The following is a 15,101-nucleotide window of genomic DNA, read 5'->3' as shown; positions in this document are numbered from 1 at the left end:
GTGTGTGTTAGGTGTGTGTGTGTTTGGAGGAGGTGTGTGTGTGTCAGTGGTGTGTGTGTGTTTGAAGGAGGTGTGTGTGTTAGTAGTGTGTGCGTATTTGAAGGAGGTGTGTGTGTGTTTAGGTGTGTGTGTGTTTGAAAGAGATGTGTGTGTGTTAAGTGTGTGTGTGCTTGGAAGAGGTGTGTGTGTGTTTGGAGGAGGTGTGTGTGTGTTAGGTGTGTGTTTGAAGGAGATGTGTGTGTATTAGGTGTGTGTGTTTGGAGGTGTGTGTGTGCTTGAAGGAGGTATGTGTGATGTGATCCCGAGAAAAGGAACTATGAGCACAGATCCTGCCTTCAGGAAGCTCCCAGACTGAAGCGGGGACATGGCCCCTGCCCTAAAAGAGTTCCCCTCTTCTGATGCAAAGAAACATGGCTCCTGTCCACAAGGAACCCTGAATCTGATGAAGTGGAGCATCACAGTCAGACAAACATACAGACAGATGGGGACACACACACGCTACAAAGACATAGTGAACATAATACTACCTGATATTTTCACAGGAAATAAAACCACACGCCCTGTGTGCAAAACACCCTCCAAGCAGGATCTTGCTTCATGCGACAACTCATTGGGCAGAGATGCTTCTCGACACCTGACAAACAAGTGTCAACCTTGGTCTTCCCATTCCTTGGCCTGTGGGTTTTCCTTTGCACCACGACCACCTTTCAGGGGCTTCCGCATTAGGGGCCTCAGTTAGACACAAGCGTTCCCTCCTCTGTGCCCCGCCTGCTGCGCTGTATCTGGCCCTACCTGGGTGTGTTTCTCACTTCCTATAACAGGTCACAGTTATTTGTGCGTGTCTTATCTCTCTCTCCAAGGCTCCAGGGGAGAGGAAAGAGGGCAAGTATTCAATCCACATTTGTCAAATGAACAAATGAATGATTGAATGAATGAATGCTTGCTCCTCACAACAGCCTGGGAGTTCAAGTGGCACTATCATTGGTTATTAACATGGGGCATGAGGGGCACCGCAGCACCAGTGGAGAGGACAGGTATTGCCAGAATCCACGCAGTGTGCTGATAGCAACTGAGGCTTACACACACTCTACCAAACTGCACTGTTCTTCTTCATGCAAAGGAACATGGAGCATGTTGGGAGAGGTCTAGAGACCTGGAGAAAAGAATCCTCACACCAGATTCACTGAGAAGGCTTCCTTCCTATAGGAGGTGCTAAAAGCTTCTTAGCAGGGGGCTGCCTTTGGCCTGTTTCCTGGGAGCCAATGATTAACTCAGATAGGGGGGCAATTCTAACTTGCAGATCACATAGGGAGTTGGAATAAACCTCCATGTACTAGGCTCCCATTTTCCTGGTTCACCCGCATATTCCCCTATACAAAAAGCCCTCCCTCTTCCCTGCAAGAACCCCAGCAATGCACTGGGCTGGGGCTGCTACGTGGAAACAGTGGCTCCGCACTGCTCCTCTGCTCCTCCCCCTCCATAAGTCCATCTGCCTTGGCTTTAGGCCTGGGGACCACATCCAAGTCCTTGACACTGGTGCAATGGAAGGCACTCAGCACCTTTCTGCCACCTTTCTGTGAGTCTGGACACTCTCGGGGACACTCCCACCTCCTCCAGCACCTCCAAGGGCAAAGGGGAAAGGATGGTGGCAGGGGCAGAGAGTGAGAGGACCTGAGTCCTAGGACCGACCCTCTGGGTCTCACGCTCAGCAAGCCCTAGGCAGGCAGAGTCAAATAGGCGAAACGAAGGGCCATTGCAGGCCTGCCTCCACCCCTTCTCTCAAGTGCCTCTCTCAAGGGGAGACCAGATAGATAATAACCATAGCTCCCATAGATTGGACATTTGCTGTGTGCCAAACACTGTGTCTAATTATAAACATCTTTCCGTATGCCCGTTTTGAAAGTAAGAAAACAGAAGCTGAGAGAGGTGAAGAAACACACAGCTGTAGCTGGTTAGTGCTGGAGCCTAGCCTTGAACCCATGTCTGCTGGGCTGCAAACATGCACTCTTTCTTCTATAGCAGTGCTTCCAGGTGTGTGCCCAGATGGGGTCTCCTAGGCCTTGGGATGGCTGGATGCTGCCAAGGGTTAACTGGGTGCCTTTCCCCTGAGAGGCCTTGTTGGTTTACCCGGGACGCTGAACACCTTGGATTGGGTTTGTGTGTTTGTATATGTGTGTGTCTGTTTTTAAAATGTGTTCCCTGAGGGAAAAAGGGCAGAAAGTCCTGCTCTAGAATATGCTGCCCCAGGGAGTGGGACAGAACAGGTCATGGAGATGAAGTACGAAAGCCCCAGTGTGGTTCCTCATTCTATCCTGGGCTCATGGCTTCCCCTTCTCTTGGCCCTGAATTAAATCCTTCTGGTCTTCAGGACTCAAGCTTCTTCTCTCTCCCCTGGGCCTTCCCTGACCACCTCAGTCCTCTTTCTCCCTTGAATGCCCATGGACCTCACCTCTGGTCCTCCCTGGCTGCTCCTGGGATTATCTGATACAGTGAGTTCACTTTTCACGTGCACCTGGCTGGTATCTCACTGAAGTCATCACCCTGACTGCCTCCCACAGGACCCAGCAGACAGTAGGTCTTCAACATCAATGCTGATGATAATCTCCACACTCAAGGATTCCGTCTTACCCTCCCCAGAGTCCCCAGTTTCTGTGCTGAGCCCCAATATCTTCCCCTCCAAGCAGCCCCCACAGATGGGCTCCCAGGAACCACTGCTGGTGGATGGGAGGGAAATGGGGCAAACCACTGATGCTTCCCCCAGAAAGACAGGAATTGTAAATAGGCTTTGAGAGGCTGCTTGGCCTGGGATTTTGACACGCCCAGAGTCCTGCTCATTCGCTTGGAGCTTGGAAACCCCTCAGCTGTGGGCCGCTGAGAGGCAGTAGATAAAGTGGGTAGGAGGGAGACTGCCTGGGCTGAAATCCCCCCACCAGCAACTATTGGCAGGTTGCCTTAGGCAAGCTCCTTAACACTGAAAAGCCCTGGTTTCCTCACTGGTAAGTGGGGATAACACTAGCACCTCTCTCATGGGGTTTATGTGGGATGATGCAGATAAAGTGCTTGAGCACACTTCTTGCCACATGCCAATCATTCAGTAAATGCTGGTTATCACTATTATTGATAAAGGAAGAGACACCAGGGTGATGTTGGATTCCTGTGTATGTGTCTCTGAACCTATGGGGGGCCATCGAGACTGGATCCCAAGAATGAACGTTCCTGATGAGCTAGTGTCTTCCTGGAAGAAGATCACAGTCCAGGGAATGAAGACATCAAACAGGAAGGTATCCTCACCGTGCTGGAGCAGACAGGAGAGGCAGAGAGCTGGACACAAGGTGCTTCCCCAGTCCCAGCCTCAAATTCACGTCTCACAGCTAATCAGAGAGAACCCTGATCTCCCAGGGATGGGGGGAATTGAAGATACAGAGCATAGGCATCCCCTGATGGTTTCTGGAGGAGAAAAAAGATCGTAGCAGAGAAGGGAGAACTGGGGATGGGACACAAAGGAAACTTCAGTTCTGGAGGTGCCTTAAGTAGCCGGGCCCAGCCCCCCCAACCCGCCAGCCGCCAGCCTGCCCGTGGCCTGCTCTGGCATGGCTCCGGGGGGCACAGTGCCAACCCCTGAGCTCTCCCCCCACCATGTCCTTTCGCTGCTTCCAAAATAACTCTCTGCTCACTGCCCAAGTTTGGCCTCTCGGGTGTTTTTCTCCTCCTGGGACCTGTTCTCCCATGTCTGAAGGGCGAGAGAAGAGACCTGAATTGTCATCAGGGACTGGAGATCACTCCATTTCTGCCAATGGACTAGTTAGTACAAGGGGCCCCCACAATTCTCAGAAACCCCCAGGTCAGTGAGTTCATTTTGGTTTGGCAGAAAGAAGATGCCATTTCCAACCTGGGGAAGGGGGATTGGCATTTTCTCCCCCACCCCATCTCCTGCACCTTCCCAAGGTGTCTGAAGCCCCGGCAGGCTCCTTGATCTTGGCCCTGCTCCCAATAGTGAGTCACTAGCCTAAGGTCAAACAACCCATTAAGGATGAGCTCAGAGGAAGATCCTCATGGCCCCTCAGGGCATGTCTGCCCCCCACCCTCCCCACCGCCACAACAACACTCCCAATCCCAAATGCCCCATCCACCCCTGCTTTTCCTTGGGCTATAGAGCAGAGAAACTCTCATTTCAAGGAACTCCGATTTCTGGGGAGAAGCTGGACTCTCCAGACAGCGCTAACCTAGAAGCCCAGATTCTTCCTCTTTGGAGAGTCTCCCACCAGGCGGCAGGCTTAGCCCCAGCTCCTCCGGGCATCGCCTGGGAGAAGGATCACTTCCTCCATCATCCACGCCCAGGAGCCCAAGAGCAGAACTGGCTGCTTGAATGGCCTGTTTCCCTGAAAGTCAGTGGGAGGGGCTTAGTTAGTAAAGAAGGAGGGTGGGAGGGAAGGAAGGGTGATCTGATGGGGCTCCAGAAGATGAGACTCTGCCATCCTAACTCCCCATCCTGTCCCAGTAGCTCTGCTGGGCCCTTTTCATGGTAGTTTGTTTGTAGTTGAAGGCATTAAGAAAAACTATATTAATAGTAAACATTTTGTAAGCCCTTATAGCATAAAAGACCCTTTGCTTTCTTTGTCTCATTTGCTGCTCCTCACAACCCTTTGAGGTAGATACTATTAGTGTTTCCATTTTGAAGACTGAGAAACTGGAGTTTGGGGGTGGTTAAGTGATTTGCCCAAAGACACGGCTCATCAACAGTGGAGCTGAGACTCGAGCCCGCGCCCAGCAGGGCCTCCCCATTCGGATGCCCTCTGTGCCCTGTCTGTCTCTCCCCTGGGGGGCATGGGTCAGTGCAGGAAGCAGGCTGCAGCGTGTGTGGGGCCATCAGGGTTGAGAGCCCATGGAATGGGGGGAAGGCGGGGTGGAGTGGGGGCGGGCTGGGGGCCAACTCTGCTCTGAGCCAGGCTTTCTTCTCCTCCGCCAGCCGCCCCACCCGGCCGCGCCCCATGCCCGCTGCTGCCAGAGCCGAGAGGTTTCCTTTTTCTTTTGCCTAGGGCTGTTTCCTGCCTTTCCTTTGAACTGGGGTGTTGGCTCCCCCACACATTCACCCACCTCCGGCGACCCCCCGGGTCTGCCTTCTGATGGGCCCGCCCTACTAGGCTCCACTTTGGAGCAAGGCTGGCATGGGAGAGCCCCACAGGACCCCACTTCCTGGAGTCACTGTACCCCTCCTTTGCCCTTCTCTTCCCCACCCTGGTCTGGGTGCTGCCTGGGTCCTCCCCTTCCCTCCTTCCCTTCCCTCACGGCCTGCTGCCGAGCAGCTCTCCCCGGGGCTTTCTCTGTCCCGCACCAGGAGCAGGAGACTCAAAGTGGGTTGCTCCCTGCCTCTCCCACTTTCTAGTTTTTCATCCAAAACATGGCTTTTCTGGACATTGAGGCACAGAGAAGTTTTGGGACTTGCACAGGGTCTCATAGCAACTGAGAGACTGAAGATTAGAACTCACAAACCCCAAGTTTCCGGAAGGAGGAGTCAAACTCTTAGAATCTATTAGAAAGGGCGATTAAGACTGGGCCAGGGAAGGGTGGCCTTGGAAGTGAGAAATGAGACCTGGCACATTGGCACCTCCACCCCCAATTCACAACACATCCTCTCCAAGGCTGGCTCTCCCCTGTTAAGGCCGCCTGTTTCTCTGCTTCTTCATCGCTAGACCATATAAGAGAGCACGCTGGGGTCTTCCATCAGGTGTTCCCTTCCCCTCCCTGGTTTTTCTAGACTGTACTCAAAAAAAAAAAAAAAAAAAACCTAAAATTACTCTGGGTTCCCAGTAGAGCTCATTCCATCCTCTTGGCAGCTTCTCCTGCCTCTCACAGGCCCCAACTACACACACACCTATCCTATACCTTTCATAGAACAGACCTGCTTCCCTCCCTCCCATGCTATTTCCAGGACTTCCTCCTCCAGGAAGACTTCCATGACTAACATTTCTTGGCCCTGGTCACCCTAATAACAACACCGGCTAACATTTATTGAGCTCTTCCCATGGACCAGACATTAAAACAAACCCTTTGCAAACATCATCTCAGTGAATCCACACAACAACCCTATGAGGTAGATCTTAACCCTGTTTACAGGTGAGGAAACTAAGTCACAGACGGGCTAATCAACTGGCTGGGGGTCACATAGCTAGTAAATGATAGCATGACCTCTGCTTTGTTGTGGCAAATGTGGCAAATTTACAGACATCCCCTGTAAATTACCCTGTATCTACACACACGCAGAAACACACACAGACACACACAGACACATACGTACACACCATCTAACCTTGCAAACAAGTCAGGTGGTTATCAGTTATCACAGGCAATCTTAAAGGGAGTGAATTTCCAAGAAAGCAATTAGCAGTCTGAAGTGGGGGTTGCATGGTGTAGTGGCCCGCCCTCAGCCCTGCTGGCAGTGGGCAATGAAAATGGGTGCTTAGGTGGGACTGCAAGTGCATGAGCCTCAGGTCTTTTACAACTAGGTATGAGACACCTTTTCTGGCACCATCTGTTTACTGACACTGCTCAGCCTGGGGGCCCAGAGTAACTACCCAGATCTTTCTACTCAGGAACAACTCCAGGGATTATCTGCTCAACAAGTTATATGCTGTCTGTGTACTCCTGTCTCTGCATCGTGTGCACATGCGATAGAATAGAACAAGAGGTGATCCTTTTGTAGTTAAGAAGCGTGACGATTGGGTTTTTGTGCTCACGTGTGAGAAGTGCCTCCCTCAAACCTTGTTATGAAGTCAGCACATTACTGGTCTTTTATTTTTTTAAAGAAGAAAGAAAAAATAATAGAACAAGAGGCATCATGCCTTCTCATCACCATCAGATTGGACGTCCCAGAGCCAGGGGCTCAACAGGCCCCAGCCAGGGAGAATGTTGAAACCCCGGTGAGTGTCAATGAGCCTTGCTGAGACTACAGTTTAGGAGGAAACTGTTGAAAAAAGAGAGACATATGAAGGATTGTGAGTATCTGAAGTCTGTCTTCCCAACCTTGATCAAACAGGGCTGGCACTGAGTCCACAAGTGGTAATAGTTTTTGGACATGATTGTCAAAGCAAAGAATACCAGTTGGTTATAAAGATGCCTTCCTGGTCTTCCCTAGAACCAAGATGGAGAGGTGGAAGCACCTACCTCATGACAGGTACTGGCTAGAAGGAGAAAATCTCACAGCCGTGGAGTGGGGGAAGAGATGTGAAGTCATAGCCAGTACCTGTCATGAGGTTTATTGAGACGGAGTCTCGCTCTGTCGCCCAGGCTGGAATGCAGTGGCCGGATCTCAGCTCACTGCAAGCTCCGCCTCCCGGGTTTACGCCATTCTCCTGCCTCAGCCTCCCCAGTAGCTGGGACTACAGGCGCCCGCCACCTCGCCCGGCTAGTTTTTGTATTTTTAGTAGAGACGGGGTTTCACCGTGTTAGCCAGGATGGTCTCGATCTCCTGACCTCGTGATCCGCCCTTCTCGGCCTCCCAAAGTGCTGGGATTACAGGCTTGAGCCACCGCGCTCGGCCGTGAAGTCATTTTTATTAAGACCAGGTCAAGGAATGTGCAAGCGGACTTGCGGGCACCTTCTGGAGCCCATAGCTCCTGGGAGCCTCCTATGGTTCCGTCTATGGCTCCTTCTAAGGATCTTCGAGTCCTCTCTGGTCTGCTACTTCCTGCAGTGTTTTAACATTTTTCATTCTCAACTCTGTGTCAGGACGACCTAAGTCCCCACCCTCCCTCCCGATCCCCAGCCCCCAATTTTTACCAACTGGTTGGGCTCCAAGTCCCCAGAACCAGCCAAGTATTGATCAAGAGTTGCCCTGACACTCACCTCCCCAGCACGCAGCTCTCTTCCTCCAGCCACAAACCATTCCCTTGAATTCTACACTCACCCACTAGGCTCAATGTCCCGCCGGTGTAGAGAGGCCTGAGAGCGTACCTCCGCCTCCACAGAGCACCCGTCGGAGGCGTGATAATACTAGCCACCATTTCAGAGTCACCCTCGGGTATCAGGCACTGTGGGGACTTTCACTGAACATATTATCTCATTTAACCTCTCAGCAACCTGCTTCCTCCTCTCCATGTACACATGAAGAACCTGAGGTTTAGAGGTGTTCAGTGAGTGACTCTCAGTAGGAGGCAGAGCTAGGAAGGAACCAAGGTTTGAGTGACCCAGAGAGAGGCACTGCTGGTTATATCATCAGATGCGAATCTGTGCTGTCCTCTGGGGTACATGGGGCAGGGCCAAGCTGGGCATCTCCTAACATCGCTGAAAAGAGAAAAGAGCCCCAAGACTTCCCCACCCGGGCTCTTCTCCATGCCAGCCCTCAACCCCACCTTCAGGGGCCTTTGTGGTAGAGCCATTCTCCAGAGAGGGCAAAGAAAGAAAACTCCTGCTCTGAGCCACCCTCAGGACAACTGTAGGAATCCTTCATGCACCATCCACGTGGGACCCCTCCCCAGCCCAGAGCAGGGGACACGGTCCTCTGCCACCTCCTTCCAATATTCCAGACCCCACTGCTAAATTCCCCACATTGCCTCAGGACCCATCATACTCTTTCTAGTTCCCACTCCCTCTCTTCTCTCCACCACTCAGAAGCATCCCCTGAGTCTTGAGAGAGAGGGAGTTTCTCAATCCCCAGGAAGACAGACCAGCTCAGAAAACCCCACCTCCACTGAGCCCAAACGCAGAGGTCACAGCTCTGAGGGAACTATGACAAGCTAGCAGGAAAATCTTCTGCCAGCATGGATGGTAGGATGCTTGAATTCCAAAGGTGACACTGTACCTCCTTCCCCAAGTCCTTCTAGAAAAAGGATCATTAACCAGTCTAGGGAGACTTAATGCTGGGAAAGGAAGCTCTGGAAGGCCTTATCTTCCCTGCCCCTTCAACCTAGGCAAGGGACCTTCCTTCGGCTCACCCAGAGAAAGGTTCCACAGAAGTCATGCCTAAACTCTTCAGCTACAGGACCCTGTCTTCAAATGAACCAATGTCACATACTCCCAGGATAGAAAACTGCTGAAAGCAGGGCTGGTTTGGGTGTGGGGTGGGGCGGGAGCCTGCCCTGCTTTGCCAGATGTTGAGTGCCCAGGCTCTGTGCACTTGGTACCTTTATTCCCATGATTGCCTGTGCCGTCACCCACTGCACTGTGAAGGATTCCATTTGTCCATCTGGAAGGTGGACATTATTTTTCCCTTCTCACTCCTTCACCTGGCCCACAGCCTGTGCCTTTTGGAGTGGAGGGGGACATCCCAACCTGGGGACAGGGACATTTGGAGAGCAGTCCCGTGAAAAGTTGCTATCTGGGACCCTCTACCTCCCACCAGGACACTGCCAACACTGAGCACCCTTCTAGTTCCACAAATTCTTGCTAGGCCCCTGTAAAGATTCGCCCAACCTCCTCTTCCTCTAAGCTCCGACATGTTGGAACCCCAAAGCCATGAGGGGCCTCTCTCAGGCGAGAAGGAGCTCTAGGATCCTAGCCCTCAGCAGAAGGCCCCAGGCTTTCCCACCTTCTCCCAGCTGCTCTGAGGAAGGTGATGGGGCCTGCAGACCTGGGCTGGAGGAGGTGTCCTTTCCCCAGAGCCGGGCTGGGGATGTGAGTAGGTGGCCTGGAATGTGCTCTCTCAACCTCCTCCTGCCCAGGTGGTGAGCAGCCAGAGCCCCCGGCCCTCCAGTTCTGAGGGTAAGCTCTGTGAGCCAGACTGACAGGACAGCTGCCCCCAGTAGGGTCCCCTTCACGCGCCATCTCACCCCAACTCAGACGCTAAAAATGGTTCTCTACTTTTCAGCCTCGGCGCCTGCCCACAAATTAGTGTCTCCAACACAGCCTCTTGGGACATGACTTTAGGGAGGACCCTGGGGGAGCCAGGAGGCCCCAGTGAAGGGAGATGGTGCTGGCAGAGTCCCTTTCTAAGGAGACAAGAGTGGATAGGGCTCCCCTCCCAGCTTCTGAGAACCCCCCCTCACGAAGGCCACCCAGCCTCAGTGTGACAGACCTGCTGTCCTCACCATGGCAGAAGAACAGACATTATTTCCACCCCACTGGGGCATGCTCCCCTCACCTCCACCTCCAGTTCTGTCAGCTTTACCCTCAGCCACCATCCCGGGCACTGCTCTGCTAGAAGAGAATGTAGCAACAGGAGATGGGGCAGCCAGCCCTGCGCCCTCCTGCTCAGGGTCCAGAACCCACCTCGCCAAGCCTGGGCTCCCATAGTGAGCCCACAAGCGTGGAGGCCAATGGGGAAGCCAAGTCAGGGAAGCCCGGTCTCCCTGCTCACCTGATATTTCGTCTCAGACTCTTCTCCCCTCCCTAGTCCCGCAGCCGTCAACTTGGAAGGGGGTGAACCCTCTCCGTGATACCCATGCCCCAGGGCACCAAGCAAGCAGGTGCCCTGCTGAGGCCGAGACTGGGCACTAGCTAGCAGCCCGCAGGACCAGGTGGGGATGGGCGGGCAGTACTCACAGGTAAGCCGTCAGGGGGTCCAGGTCCCCCGGTACGGCGGACAGCCCGAGCTCAGAGCAGTCGGCAGACAGCATGATGCCATCCTCCTGGCAGTGGCAGGGGGCCGGGCAAGCAGTGGGCCCCGGGCCGAGCCGGGGGGCGCCGCCGGCGCTCCGGGAGGCGCACAGCGCGGCGCAAAGCCACAGTGCCCGGAGCCCGGGAGGGCTGGGCATCTCGGCGGCCGGGCTGCTGGGGCACCTGGCGGGCGGGCGTGTGGACGCACGGGCGCGGTGGCCGCAGCTGCTTCCTCCCGGTCCCGGTGGGCTGCGCCGTCGGTGGGGACCGCCCCGGGGGCTCTGCTGGGCGTCAGCGGCGGCGGTGGGAGCGCCGGGACGGTGCCGTCAGAGAGGGGCAGGCATTGTTGAGTGATCTTCGTTATTCGGTTTCACAGGCTGGGCTTGGCAAGGGAGGAAGACCCAGCCGGAGGAGGAGTCAAGGAAACTTTCTACTCGGCGGCTCGCTCCCCTTCCCTCCTTCCTTCGGAGCTGGCAGGAATTCCATCCAGGAAAGAAAAAAAAAAAGGAAGAAAGCAAAGAAACCCAAGCGAGCAAAGCTCAGCCCGTCAGAGGCGTGCATTTGTTTGGAAAGGGTGTCTCAGGGCCTTGGCCCCAGGGTTGGGGACCCTCTTGCCTTTGGGGACAGCCACGGGGTCACATGGGACCAGAGGAGGTCCCCTCGTGCCTCCACCACGTTTCACACGTTTCACACTGGAGGAAACTGAGACCCAAGAGGAGAAATGATTTGTTCGGGGTGACACAGCTGATGGGGCAGCCTCAGAGCTGGAACTCGTCCGCCCTCCTCGGCCTGTCTTCTAGGACAGGAGAGAGGGGAGTGAGGGGCTACTCTGGGAGAGGCCAGGCTGCGCAGGGTTCCACTACAAGCTGAGATGACCCGACAGTGGGCAACCAGGAGCAGTCTCCTCACTGAGAGGCCGCGCCTTGACTCCAAAGAAACGGGTGTGGAGTTCCACCCGCTGAGTGCACCCTGGGTGGAAATGCACTCCTGCAGCCTCTGTCAGGTTTACGGACCGGGGACTACCTTGACCCCCGCTCCCAGGACTTCGGGAGGCTGAGGGACTGCGGGCAGCTCAGCTGGTTGTCAGAGCCCGCCTCAAAGTAAGCGGTTTGGCGCCACCTGGAGGCCGGGTGCTGCAGCTGCAGCTCAGCCACCCTGAGGCTGGAATCCCAACAAGGGGATGACCTGGCTGGCCCCAGAGCCCTGATGAGCAAGGGGGCATGGTGGTTAACACTGAAGTCAATCGCTGTTCTCTCCTTAGACCATAGTGAGCTGACTGTGCTTCCTTCTTGCTCTCTCTGGTCTATCCCATGCTGAGCCAAGCCCCAGCGCAGAGCTAGAGCAGGCTGTGGGCCCCCCTCCTTCCTTTTTTGCCCCGTCTGCCCATGGTCCAGCCAGAGGGTATACCAGAAACCTGGGACCTCAGAGCCATCCAGGATTTCTTCCACCCTGTGCTTCCACATGCCAGGATCCTCTCATCAACACCTCTCCACTCTCCGATAACCTCCTAGGGCTAGAGGGGCTGCATAGCTGGACCAAGAAATAAGCAGACCCTGACCCTAGGCCTCCAATTGGTGCCATGGCGCTGAAAGTAGAAGATGAGGCTCATAGGAAGGCCAGGGGATGGGCCTACATGACCAGAAAGACCCACAGATAGAGCCACCTCTGCCCTATGGCAGAAAGCTACCACAGGTCAGCCTGCACTTCCTTCACTCAACCACAGCCTCGGCTCCATCTCATTTGCAGCTCCTGCTGCTCCAACATGAGATTTTCCCAGAGTGGAAAAGCCATGGTTGAGCAACCTCAGCAGCAGCTGCTTGAGACAGACTTGGGCAGCTCAGAGCACAGCCTCTAGCCTGCTTTTGTGAGGGTCATTGGGGGCCCAGCCCTCAGCTCCTGATAAACAAGGCATATGGAGGACACTGACACTCAGTCCTCCTGGGAGGGGACCAGTGCTCAGTCTCATTCTGGGGAAGCTCCCGGCTAAGCAGCCAGCACGACCTCTGTACCCTTCTTCAACCAGGCCTGAGAAGGACCTTCCCTTGACTTCTGACCCATTGCACGTTAGTAGGAACTCAGGTTGGCCCAAGAGCTCTCCCCGCTTCCCCTTGGGGAGACCCAACTCCATTTCAGGGACTCTTGCTCTGATCTGCCCAGGCTTTCTCTGTGTCCTCCCAGGGCCTTCCACCAGGGGCACTTAGTGTCCAGCATCAGGCACTGCACCTGGAAACTCGCAGCCTGACCAGGGAGGCAGGCAGGAGCTCATGCAGCCACCAGCAATCATGCAGATGGTATGCAGTGCAGTCCTAGAGTGTGTGGGACAGACAGCTACCTCCCCACCCTCTTTTCTGGTCTCTGCTGCTCCTCCTGGTTTTTCCTTTCTCCATATGCTCTCCCTGCTTTCTCCCCCACCTCCTCCTATGTGGAGGGGAGGAAGGAGGAGACAGGGAAGGAGCAGGGAAAACTTGGCAACTCCATCTGAGGGGTGCCTCCAGCGTCTGCCTTCTGAGTAACAGGGTAGCTCCGACACCTCCACCCTGGTCGAGGGCTAAGGGTGGCCCCTGGGGACTCTGGCAGGTAGAGAAGGCTGGGCATGGCAGGAGAAGGGAAGTAGGAAACAGGATAAACCCTACTGTATACAGGGCGGCACTTGCAGGGTAGTGGGGCAGAGGACGAACAATTTGGAGCTGTGATTCTGAATCCAGGGCTTAGCACCACAGGAAACTAGACGTGGAGAGACTAAAGTCTGAGGAAGCTGTGAAACTGGAGGATTAGCGGGGACAGGACTGCTCCATGGGAAAAACCAACAGCATAGGGGCCATAGGTCACTTAGTTCAGCCAGACTCCAGGTCCTAGTTTCCATCCCGGCTCCATGTTTGCGCACAAGACCCACGCACTGGACTCACGTCTGAGGATGGACAAACAGAACACACTGAGCCTCACGCTTGGCCACATGTCTTTATTCCGAGACCCTGTCCCTTCGCAGCACAGGGCCCAGTGGAGACCGCCCTTCCAGGGAGCCCAGGCCCACGTGGACGTGTCAGGAATGCTGTCCCCATCCAGCAGGGCACAAACCTCTCCTGCTCTGACACTGCACGGTGACTAGTGCCAACTCAGGGCAGCTCGTCTGCCAGCGCGCTGTTCAGACAGTTGTAGAGGTAGATATACTGCTCCTGGAGATGGACACAGGGTTAGGAGGCTCGCCCCGCCTGCCCCAATCTAACAGAAAAAGGCTCCCTTGTGTGCCCCAACCCCTAGGGCTCCAGCGGGGAGAGCGCACAGCGGTCCACAGCGCCACCTGGTGGCTACCCGGGTGGTGGTGCCTTGAGGCCTGGGCAGAAGCTCCCTCATCCCCCTGCCCCTTCCCACAACTGAGCCCCCACGCCCCCACCTCAGCCCCATTGCCTCTGGTCACCTCTCAACAGCGTTGGGGTCATAAGGCTACAGGCCTGAGACCACTGCAGGGTCACGTTAAAAACATCCATGGTGCACTCAGACCCTGCCTGCTGCAGCAGCTGCTCCATGGCCAGGAAGGTGCCCAGCTGGGTCGTACCCTTGCTGCAAATGACCTAGAGTTGGATGAGGTACCTAAAGGGGGTATGGCGGGGGTGTACGGGGATGTGGGGAAACCCAACCTGGGCGCAGGGACTGAGAAGGGACGCTGAACACTTGGTCAGCCAGCCAGCCTGGGCCCAGGGAGGGAGGCGGTCAATTTCCACCATATTCCTGAGGACAGGGTAGGGAGTGGAGAAGACAGGGGGCCATTGCGAGACTGTGTCCTTTTCACCCATAACCCAAGCAGGGCTCAGGGAGATCTGAGGCTATGCCAGAGGGGCAGGGAGGAGCTTCCAGTGTCCACTCCCCCAAGACCGTTGTCCAACACCACCTGGAGCGGCTGAGCAGTGTGCCCGGCTTCTTGCTGTTGCCCCGAGAGCAGCACTGGCCCACGGCAGCCAAGAAGGGCAGCAGGTTGGTGGCAGGCAGCTCACGCCCAGGTTCCAGGTATGGAAACTGCAGTCTCTGCACCTCCCTTTCCTTCCTGCTGTCCTGGGGCAGAGGTGATCGGCACTGATGCTGGAGAGGGCAGAGGGAGCCCGCACACGACCCCTCCCCCACACACCATCCCATGCCCTGTGGCCCAACACCTACATGTGTAACCCTGAAGAGGGTACAGAGCCAGCCCGCTGTGCTGCTCTCAGCCACCCAGTGCACCGTCACCATGTCTGTGACAATGGGCTGCATCTCCGTTGGCCAGAACTCCTGTGGCTGGGACCAAGTTAGGGCTGCTCAGGCAACTTCCTGAGATCTCTGCCCCTGCCTTGGTGACAGCCAGCATCACAAACTCCCCGCCTCCATCCTCAGCCCTAACTCCTGAGCCTCCCTTCCTCTGTCCTCTGCTCTCTCACCTTCTCCGTGGCATCGGGTGGGCACCCAGAGACAAGCACATGAGCCCCGTGCTGCCACACCAGCTTCCAGAGCTCCTCTGGCCCTGCGGGGCCAGTCAGCACCACATGGTCACGGCCAGAGGGCCCACGCTGCAGAGCACAGCTCATGGGCTTCCAGAGACTGAG

The 15,101-nt window shown here is 55.4% G+C and overlaps 2 protein-coding genes and 1 non-coding gene across 4 annotated transcripts in view; 1 reads left to right on the top strand and 2 right to left on the bottom strand.

The window, feature by feature from the left end:
• LGR6 (leucine rich repeat containing G protein-coupled receptor 6) overlaps positions 1–10,688 on the bottom strand; it is a 122,494-nt gene extending 111,806 nt beyond the window's left edge. The window contains exon 1 of one of the 2 annotated variants that reach the window (XM_023186849.2): positions 10,477–10,688. In XM_023186849.2, the coding sequence (XP_023042617.1) occupies positions 10,477–10,688 (212 nt within the window). Of the gene's footprint in view, positions 1–1,620; positions 1,626–10,476 lie in introns of those variants that run through there. The other variant, XM_023186850.2, reaches the window with a different exon arrangement.
• LOC111522844 lies at positions 6,689–6,792 on the top strand. The gene has a single exon (XR_002725354.1). It is a non-coding gene; the product is annotated as a small nucleolar RNA U13 (small nucleolar RNA).
• A 2,819-nt stretch (positions 10,689–13,507) lies between the features above and the next one.
• Positions 13,508–15,065, bottom strand: LOC111522832 (receptor-type tyrosine-protein phosphatase V-like). The gene is made up of 4 exons (XM_023187091.2): positions 14,680–15,065; positions 14,417–14,577; positions 13,946–14,088; positions 13,508–13,703 (listed from the first exon to the last, which is right to left on the bottom strand). Exons 1-4 carry the CDS (start codon positions 14,770–14,772, stop codon positions 13,633–13,635), a joined length of 468 nt encoding a protein of 155 aa, XP_023042859.1. The 5' UTR covers positions 14,773–15,065; the 3' UTR covers positions 13,508–13,632.
• Between the last annotated feature and the right edge of the window lie 36 nt (positions 15,066–15,101).

The sequence above is a fragment of the Piliocolobus tephrosceles genome, chromosome 1 (assembly GCF_002776525.5).
Source record: "Piliocolobus tephrosceles isolate RC106 chromosome 1, ASM277652v3, whole genome shotgun sequence".
NCBI lineage: Eukaryota > Metazoa > Chordata > Mammalia > Primates > Cercopithecidae > Piliocolobus > Piliocolobus tephrosceles.
Note: the sequence above shows the minus strand (reverse complement) of the source record. Positions and strands in the feature narration are given on the sequence as shown.

Bases quoted from the DNA above. Each gene is read 5' to 3' on its own strand.
- LOC111522832 (XM_023187091.2), bottom strand. From the start codon at position 14,772: ATGCAGCCCATTGTCACAGACATGGTGACGGTGCACTGGGTGGCTGAG. The intron at 14,578-14,679 runs GTAGGTGTTGGG...CCTCTGCCCCAG, and splicing joins CCCTCTTCAGGGTTACACAT to GACAGCAGGAAGGAAAGGGA. The intron at 13,704-13,945 runs GTGACCAGAGGC...GTCCATCTCCAG, and splicing joins GACCCCAACGCTGTTGAGAG to GAGCAGTATATCTACCTCTA.